Source organism: Oncorhynchus clarkii, chromosome 15 (genome assembly GCF_045791955.1).
Source record: "Oncorhynchus clarkii lewisi isolate Uvic-CL-2024 chromosome 15, UVic_Ocla_1.0, whole genome shotgun sequence".
NCBI classification, from domain to species: domain Eukaryota; kingdom Metazoa; phylum Chordata; class Actinopteri; order Salmoniformes; family Salmonidae; genus Oncorhynchus; species Oncorhynchus clarkii.
In genome coordinates, this window is record NC_092161.1 from 15353190 (window position 1) to 15362888 (window position 9699).

The 9699-nt window shown below is 48.7% G+C and overlaps 1 protein-coding gene across 1 annotated transcript in view; it reads right to left on the reverse strand.

Annotated features, from left to right (window-relative positions):
- LOC139366696 (disco-interacting protein 2 homolog C-like) overlaps nt 1-9120 on the reverse strand; it is a 32560-nt gene extending 23440 nt beyond the window's left edge. Inside the window, exons 1-12 of the mRNA XM_071104379.1 lie at nt 8799-9120; nt 4688-4759; nt 4162-4263; nt 3862-3987; nt 2894-3181; nt 2694-2816; nt 2080-2271; nt 1675-1872; nt 1314-1405; nt 1075-1185; nt 772-895; nt 569-678 (exon numbers count right to left, since the gene is read on the reverse strand). Of these exons, the coding sequence (XP_070960480.1) occupies nt 569-678; nt 772-895; nt 1075-1185; nt 1314-1405; nt 1675-1872; nt 2080-2271; nt 2694-2816; nt 2894-3181; nt 3862-3987; nt 4162-4263; nt 4688-4759; nt 8799-8877 (1617 nt within the window). The 5' untranslated portion in view covers nt 8878-9120. The remainder of the gene's footprint in view (nt 1-568; nt 679-771; nt 896-1074; nt 1186-1313; nt 1406-1674; nt 1873-2079; nt 2272-2693; nt 2817-2893; nt 3182-3861; nt 3988-4161; nt 4264-4687; nt 4760-8798) is intronic.
- Nucleotides 9121-9699: the final 579 nt, after the last annotated feature.

The following is a 9699-nucleotide window of genomic DNA, read 5'->3' on the forward strand; positions in this document are numbered from 1 at the left end:
CTGTGGGGGAGAGAGAGAGAGACAGAGAGAGGGAGATAGTGACAGAGGCAGAGAGAGAGGCAGAGACAAAGACAGAGACAGAGAGAGACAGAGACAGAAAGAGAGATAGACAGAAAGAGAGAGAGAGAGACAGAGACAGAGAGAGAGACAGAGAGAGAGAGAGACAGAGAGACAGAGACAGAGACAGAGAGAGAGAGAGAGAGAGAGACAGAGGCAAAGACAGAGAGAGAGAGAGACAGAGACAGAGACAGAGACAGAGAGAGAGAGAGAGAGAGAGAGAGAGAGAGAGAGACAGAGACAGAGACAGAGAGAGAGAGAGAGAGAGAGAGAGAGAGAGAGAGAGAGAGAGAGAGAGAGAGAGAGAGAGAGAGAGAGAGAGAGAGAGAGAGAGAGGGGTGAGAGAGAACAAATACAGAAAGATAGAGAGGGAGAGAGAGAGTGTTAAAGCAGTGGTATGGTGTAGAGTAACAAACACATACATTAAAACCCCTTAGGGTTCTGCTAAAGCAATTTGGATTAATTTACATTAGAAGCTCTCTTTGTAATGGAAATGTAATGAATGTATTACCTCTATATATGCTGTGTCGCTGTTTGCATCTTTGATGTGAGGGAACCAGTCTCTGGGAGGCTTGGAGAGATGCTTCGACTCAGTCACAAACCACAGCAGCTTAGGCCATCCTAGAGAGACAGAGAATCATTTGGCTGCATTCATACACTGTTGAGGAACTAGATTACGAGAACACATTCTCATGCACGCACACATACACTTACCCCTGAACTGTGGTATCTCTCCTGTAGCACTCTTGGGCAGGCCTTTATGGCAGGCATCACTGGTCAGCGCCACGGTAACCCCACAGCTACCCAATAGGAAGCCGATCTGCTGGCTGCCAGCATCCTATTGGACAAGACAGACATGTTCAGGTCCAACACAAACACTCCTATACGTGCTTGAATGTGCTTATTGCTTATACAACACAACAAACAGTATGCGAATGAAACAAGGTGTTCCCCAGGGCTCTGTGCTTGGACTCTGACTATTCATTTTTCCCCAAACCCAGATTTATGTAGACGTGCCTTGCGTGTGAGGGGCACCTCTATGGGTACAGGGACCACCTCAGCCAGCAGGCAGCCATAGAAGGCCACCATGAAGGCCACCGGGTCATTATTAGGAAACACTAGCGCCACCTGGGGGATCGGAGGAACATAGGCAGGGAGAAAATATTACAATCCTTCTTGTCCTTAATTCGGATATCCATTATTAATATTATAACTAGTAAAAGTATTGGAGGGATGGATCTTCTACATGTACTCACCCTGTCCCCCGGTCGCACCATGGGCTCCTGCTTGCTGCCCAGCTTGTGTAGGATGTTAAAGGCCAGCTTGACACTTCGAGACCATAACTTCCCTATGGACACAACACAGGGCTGAGTGAGTGTGTGTGTGGTGTGACGTGACTGTGTGGCTGTGTGTGTGTGTGTGTGTGTATTTGTGCCACAGGAGGTTGGTGGGACCTTAATTGGGGAGGATGGGCTCGTAGTAATGGCTGGAGCGGAATCAGTGGAATGGTATCAAATACATCAAACACATGGTTTCCATATGTTCGCTAATTTTCCATTTAATCCATTATTATGAGCCCTCTTCCCCTCACCAGCCTCCTTTGATGTGTGTAGTTACCGTATGTGAGTACATATAGAGGTTTGCCAGTGGTGTCCAGGCTGGTGAGACAGGGTGCTTTAGGGCTAATGGTGCCCCAGCGTTGGAGAGCTGCCTCCAGGGAAGGGGGCCAGTTAGTCACCACCCCCAGAGCCTCTCCTCTCACTGCCAACATCTCTGCCCCCTCCGGACGGCGCTGCTTGGGGTCTGGCTGCTGGACTACAGAGACAGAGACTTTTATTGTGAAACTTGCATGTAAAAGATTTAAACACACTAGAGATGAATGCAGAAACCTTCCCTAACCTTTCACTAAGTATGAAGACAGAGAAGATAGCTAGATAGCTAGACACCTAGATTTAAATATGTATGTATTTATTTATTTATTCATTGTATTTATTTATTTATTCATATTTATTCAGCTCCTACCTTCTAGAAGTTCTTCAAAGTCATCAACGAAGAACTCTCTGAGTGGAGGTCTACGAGGCATTTTCAGAGTGTTCACTAGCTGCTGGATCTTAGCAGACACACGACTGCTGACCGGGACACCGTCTCCAGTCTCCATGCGTTCAGCGTTGCCGTATTTCTGTGTGTTTCGGGCGATGGTTCCTATGTGGCGCTCTGAGTTGGGGTGGGGGTGGGGGTGGGGGTGGGGGTGGGAGTGGGAGGAGTCAGATGAGTAGCCAGTTACATCAGGAGGAGTAGAGAGAGAGAGAGAGAGAGAGAGCGGGAGAGAGAGAGAGTGGGAGAGCGGGAGAGAGAGAGAGAGAGAGAGAGAGAGAGAGAGAGAGAGAGAGAGAGAGAGAGAGAGAGAGAGAGAGAGAGAGGGGGCAAGAGAGAGAGAGAGGGGTGGGCAAGAGAGAGAGAGAGAGGGGGGTGGCAAGAGAGAGAGAGAGAGAGAGAGAGAGAGAGAGAGAGAGAGAGAGGGGGGTGGTATATATATATATAAAAAGGTCTGTGTAAGTGTGTGCGCATATGTGTGTGAGCGCATGTGTGTGTGAGCGCATGTGTGTGTGAGCGCATGTGTGTGTGAGCGTACTGACCGTCAGACTCCAGTGGTGGAGGCCACAGCATATCAGAACCGAACTCACAGGATCTTCTGAGAGAGCCTCCGTTCTCTGCCACGCCCAGAGCTGGCTTACGCTTCAGAGACAGGTGTCCGATAGCTGCAGACACACACATACAGATGTGAACTCATACACACACACTGTTACACAAATAAGAAAAGTGAAGTTGTACTCACCGTGGTGTGTTTGTGAGTGGTGAGCTGACACGTGGTGTGACTGGGTTAGGTGTGTGTGTGTGTGTGTGAGGTGGGCGTGTGCCAGGTGTGGGTGTGAGAGGTGTGTGTGTGCGAGCGAGTCGGCCAGTCGTCCTGCATTGCCGCTGCCACCGCTCTGAGTGGACGAGGAGGACGAGGAGGTGGAGCCTAGGTGGGCTGGACCTAAGAGGGCGGGGCGAGTCATCCAGTGTTCCATCCCTGGCATGTCATCACCTGGCCCCGCCTCTTCCTCCGAGCCCGACGACGAGTCTGAGCACAGTGGAGACAGTCCTAGTGAGGGTCAGTAACCTTCATACAACCTTCATACAACCTTCATACCTCATACTTCATACTTCATACCTTCATACTTCATCATAACTACAACCTATCATAGCTAACCAAAACACAACCTAACCCCAACTCTATCTGACCCTGAAGACAGGCCTGGTGAGGGTCAGTAACCTTCATACAACCTTCATACATCATAACTACAGCCTATCATAGCTAACCAAAACACAACCTAACCCCAACTCTATCTGACCCTGAAGACAGGCCTAGTGACGGTCAGTAGCCTTCATACAACCTTCATACAACATAAATACATGGCATAACATATAATTAATGTTACTACAACCTTAATAGAACTTAACTGTGAGGACAGGCCTAGTGAGAGTTAGTAACCTTTATACAACCTTCATACAGCATAACACTGACATAATCATATCATAACCTGAGGACCCTCGCTCAATTGTTTTTTGTGTGCTTTTCTCTGTGTGTGTGTGTGTGTGTGTGCTTTTCTGTGTTTGTGCTCTCTTCTCTGTGTGTGTGTGTGTGTGTGTGTGTGTGTGTGTGTGTGTGTGTGTGTGTGTGTGTGTGTGTGTGTGTGTGTGTGTGTGTGTGTGTGTGTGTGTGTGTGTGTGTATGTGTGTGTGTGTGTGTGTGTGTCTCACCTGGGGGTGTGTAGGCGTCCATGGATGTCTGTACCACCAGTGATCGTCGTTTGGAGGGCATGGGCACTGCCACCTTGCTCTCCACATGTCTGGCTAACACTGCCTGCACTGCCTCACTGTGGACATCTGGGGGTGAAATGGTGTTGGAGAGAGAAGGAATTGTGTTAGTCAATTTAATTAATACACATATGTTGACTAATGAAAGGTCAATCTAAAGTTGAGTCTACCAACAGTTTCAATGACTCTGGTCTAAGGTGAGGTTCGGTACTGTAGTTACGGCGTGTGTGTGTTTGTGTGTACCTGAACGATAGCGTTCATCGCGTGTTCCAGAAGAACGCCGTCTGTGGAAGCGAGCGACAGACGGGGGGGCGAAGAAGGGGCGGTGGGACATACCCTCCATACCTACACACACACACACGCACACGCACACACGCACACGCACACACGCACACGCACACATGCAAACACACATGCACACGCACACACACACGCACGCACACGCACACACACACACACACACACAGAGAAGAGAGCACAAACACAGAAAAGCACACACACACACACACACACAGAGAAAAGCACACAAAAAACAATTGAGCGAGTCAAAAAGATACAGTCCAAGACACAGACAGAGATACAAAAATCACCAAACATTCTCAGTGTGGAAGGTGCTTTCAGCATATTGAATATGCTGCTACATTGAGTGTATTGGGGGTACTACAGAGTGAGAGAGCCACGGGTTAAAGAAGGAAGGTTAAATCCACTGGGACTAGAATAGATGTGCTGCACAGTGTTCTACTAGAGGACAGACTGTGTATTAATGTACCTCCAGGATGAGGAACGTACGCCCTGATCAGCTTAGACCGCTTCTTCTCATAACCCTTCTGTGTGATGTCACCTGGCAGAGAGAGTGGGGCGATAGAGAGAGAGAGAGAGAGAGGGTGGGGAAGTGAGTGAGTGAGAGAGAGTGATGGGGGAGTGAGAGAGAGAGAGAAAGAGAGAGGGATGGGGAGGGAGTGAGTGAGAGAGAGAAAGAGAGAGGGATGGGGAGGGAGTGAGTGAGAGAGAGAAAGAGAGAGGGATGGGGAGGGAGTGAGTGAGAGAGGGATGGGGGAGTGAGTGAGTGAGAGAGAAAGAGAGAGGGATGGGGAGGGAGTGAGAGAGAGAGAGAAAGAGAGAGGGATGGGGGAGTGAGTGAGTGAGAGAGGGATGGGGGAGTGAGTGAGTGAGAGAGAGAAAGAGAGAGGGATGGGGGAGGGAGTGAGAGAGAGAAAGAGAGAGGGATGGGGGAGGGAGTGAGTGAGAGAAAGAAAAAGAGAGGGATGGGGAGGGAGTGAGTGAGATAGAGAGAAAGAGGGATGGGGGAGTGAGTGAGTGAGTGAGTGAGTGAGTGAGTGAGTGAGTGAGTGAGTGAGTGAGAGAGAGAAAAAGAGGGATGGGGTAGGGAGTGAGTGAGAGAGAGAGAGAAAGAGAGAGGGATGGGGGAGGGAGTGAGTGAGAGAGAGAAAGAGAGGGATGGGGAGGGAGTGAGAGAGAGAGAGAAAGAGAGAGGGATGGGGAGGGAGTGAGAGAGAGAGAGAAAGAGAGGTTTGGGGAGGGAGTGAGAGAGAGAGAGAAAGAGAGAGGGATGAGGGAGGGAGTGAGAGAGAGAGAGAAAGAGAGAGGGATGGGGGAGGGAGTGAGAGAGAGAGAGAGAGAAAGAGAGAGGGATGGGGAGGGAGTGAGTGAGAGAGAGAGAGAAAGAGAGAGGGATGGGGGAGGGAGTGAGAGAGAGAGAGAAAGAGAGGGATGGGGAGGGAGTGAGAGAGAGAGAGAGAGAAAGAGAGAGGGATGGGGAGGGAGTGAGAGAGAGAGAGAAAGAGAGGGATGGGGAGGGAGTGAGTGAGAGCGAGAGAGAAAGAGAGAGGGATGGGGGAGGGAGTGAGAGAGAGAGAGAGAGAAAGAGAGAGGGATGGGGAGGGAGTGAGAGAGAGAGAGAAAGAGAGGGATGGGGAGGGAGTGAGTGAGAGAGACAGAGAAAGAGAGAGGGATGGGGGAGGGAGTGAGAGAGAGAGAGAAAGAGAGAGGGATGGGGGAGGGAGTGAGAGAGAGAGAGAGAGAAAGAGAGAGGGATGGGGAGGGAGTGAGAGAGAGGTTGTTTTGAGTGTAAGAGTATATTTTTTTTACAAGGCTTCAGAACACAGAACCTGCCCTTTTAGTGTGTGTGTGTGTGTGTGTGTGTGTGTGTGTGTGTGTGTGTGTGTGTGTGTGTGTGTGTGTGTATGTGTGAGAGAGAGAGAGAGAGAGAGAGAGAGACAGTGTAGTGTGTGTGATAGATAGATAGATGATGTGTGATGATAGATGATAGATAGATAGATAGATAGATAGATAGATAGATAGATAGATAGATAGATAGATAGATAGATAGATAGATAGATAGATAGATAGATAGATAGATAGATAGATAGATAGATAGATAGATAGATAGATAGATAGATAGATAGATAGATAGATAGATAGATAGATAGATTGATAGATAGATAGAGATAGATAGATAGATAGATAGATAGATAGATAGATAGATAGAAAGAAAAAATAGACACAGTAAGAGAGTGAGTGTTTGTATGTCAGTATGTGTGTGTGAGGGAGTGGATGATAGAGAGAGAAATAGAGAGATCGAGACACACAGAGAGAGAGAGAGAGAGAGAGAGAGAGAGAGAGAGAGACAGAGACAGAGAGACAGAGAGACATAATGTGTTTCACAATCTGAGGGTTGCCAGAACATCTGGGTCCAATCTGCTCATCTGTTCCTCGCTGAGATATTCAGCATGTGGGTGTTTTATATCTGCCTTTCTGTAGATCAGCAACAGCATGACGGCATTCCTGTTTCTGCACACACACACACACACACACACACACATAGGCCAACGTACTCACAAATATGCGCACACACACAGTCAATAGGGAGACGCCATCTTCCTCTCTCAGCGCAGCGGAGCAGGGAGGGAGTTGCCGAGCAACCATTCTCCTGGAGAAGGCCTGGTGGCCATCTTGGATTTCAAGAGATGTAATAACTGGGCTAATCTAATGATACCTGCCTGAGTGTGTGTGAGTGAGAATACCCAAGTGAATGCCACACTGAAGTATCACTGATCATAAGAGCCCTATGGCTTATCTCTATTTCCTATTCTCTTCAAATTCTCTTTTTCTCTCGCTCTCACACAAGACGGCTGAGAGGGAATCTATAGTACATCCATGTCACGACCAGTTTCATTTTCCTGGATGCAGAAGAACATTTTATAGAAACTTCCATTTTCCTTCAAGTGGCTAAAAATTGATAGCAATCATGGAACATTGGAAATAGTGTGTGTTTGTGTGTGTGTGTGTGTCAGCTGTGTGTGCCTCACACTGATCCCCAGAATCACTTCAACGTCCAGCTGTGATTGGTTACAGCCTAAGTAGTGTTCCTTCCCTATTGGTCTTTGTGAACTAATCAAATCACACAGATTGGCATGGCATCTCTACCCCACTCTCTTTCAATCTGCACACCCACTCTCTCCTTCTATCACTCTGTACACCCCCCTCTCCCTTTATCAATCTGTACACCCCTCTCTCTCCTTCTATCACTCTGTACACCCCCTCTCTCTTTATCAATCTGTACACCCCCTCTCTCCTATCAATCTGTACACTCCCCTTTCTCTCTTTCAATCTGTACACCCCCTCTCTCCTATCACTCTGTACACCCCCTCTCTCCTATCAATCTGTACACCCCCTCTCTCCTATCACTCTGTACACCCCCTCTCTCCTATCACTCTGTACACCCCCTCTCTCTCTATCAATATGTACACCCCCTCTCTCTCTATCAATCTGTACACCCCCCTCTCTCCTATCACTCTGTACACCCCCTCTCTCCTATCACTCTGTACACCCCCTCTCTCCTATCACTCTGTACACCCCCTCTCTCTCTATCAATATGTACACCCCCTCTCTCTCTATCAATATGTACACCCCCCCTCTCTATCAATCTGCACCTCTCCTCATCTGTCCATCTCCAGTACAGCACCTGTATCTCCATCACTATCTGTCCTGTCCTGGTCCTGCTCTGATGAACAGTCTATGGAGGGACAGCTGGGTTTGGGATCCAATAATCATAGCATTAAAAATAGGTTACTGGCTGCAATAGAAGACAGGCAAACATCCCCATTTGGCTCTTGACGTTCAGCAGTGCGTCTCTAACACGCTAGCCCACGATGCAAACCACGCACACAACATGCATCAGGAGCGATGACAGCAATCTATAGAGCAGACAATGTATATGAATAATATACGTCAACATTATATAACACAGAGTTAAATGCGCAATTTATCTGACAATTACGCGCTGCAAAATAATCTCCGAATTCCATTGGTTAATCCGCTTGGTTGTGATTGAATCTGTTCAATCGTCGCCAGAAAAAAAAACACCCAAATCATCATCATTATCATCATTATCATCATCATCATCAGCAGCAGCAGCAGCAGCAGCTGAGTGTGCAGGCCAAAACACCGAGCCCGATCAAGAACACACACACCACATAATCGTATCCTGTCACGCAGTGTTGCAGAGATATTATTAAATTCATACGTTTGAGCATGACACACACGTACAGGCCTACACATACACACACACGGGTCCGTGGACTCACGGACAAAAAACGTATTTCAAGTCATAACACCCAGTTGGTCTCAAGGTCAAATACCGGGTTTGTGTCGGTGTCACCAACAGAGAGACAATCCCGCAGTGGGCTGCTGGGTCTCCCCTCACCCTGTCCCGGCTAAAGCTGGCTGGGAGGGCCGCTCTGACAAACATCTGGAGGGGCGGAGCAGGGGAGAGAGAGTGGGGTCTGGGGGAACGGGCCATTGCTGTAGAGATTCCTCTACGTTAACGGTTTAACGGTGCGCGCGGGGTTTGTTCTTACCCTCTGACAGCTCGAGCTCCAACTCCGCCAGCCGGGCGCGAACGTCCAGTGGTAACGGCGACGCCTCACGCTCTGCCATTAGGTTATACGGTAGAAAAATCTCTCCGTCCTCCCTCAGTTGCCGTCTCCTCCTCTCCTCCAGCAGAGAAAGAGAGCTATTCCGCGGATCCTCCTAGCGGTGCGTTGAGGCAGCTAGCGGTGCGTAGAGGGGAACAAAGAGAAAAATATGTTTTGTCGGTTTACCGGGGCCCCGGCATGGCCTCGCTAGTCTACCTCTTCTCCGTTATTAACGTCTCTGTGATGAGGGACCGCTGAGGGTCGATCGGTGGGTCTCGAAGCTGCTTGCCCGGCGATGAGGTGCTGCTGCTGATGATGATACTCGCGCTGTTTGGAGCTACTGTCACGTGACGCAGAGGAGCGCCACCGGGAGGGACCGAGGGTGGCGCGGCGTGGGAGGCAGGGGTATTATGTCCAAACCACTGCACCACACCCTCTTGATACACACATTGATATATAGGCCTATATCATTGAATTATGGCAACAACAATGTACTGGTGGATCTCTGGTCTTCATGAAGCCCAAGGAATTGCCAAGGAGCACACAAGCCGGGCTTTCTGCCTACCACTCGGCTTAGCTCTGGCAGCTCAGCTCAAGTCTTCAAATCTCAGGTAAGGTACGCTACTTAAACATCTGATTTTTCCACAACCAACGCTATACTGATAATTAGCCCATATGCAGAGTAGCTAGCTTCATAGTATCACTGCATTTTATAATAACACAGCATGTGGTGACTTTGTCACATGATTTGAAGGTCTAATGGTGCTGAAGTAGGCTAAACAAACAAGCTGTAATAGCTGCGATCACAGAATCAGCACCACAGAAGCGGACAGCGACAGAATCG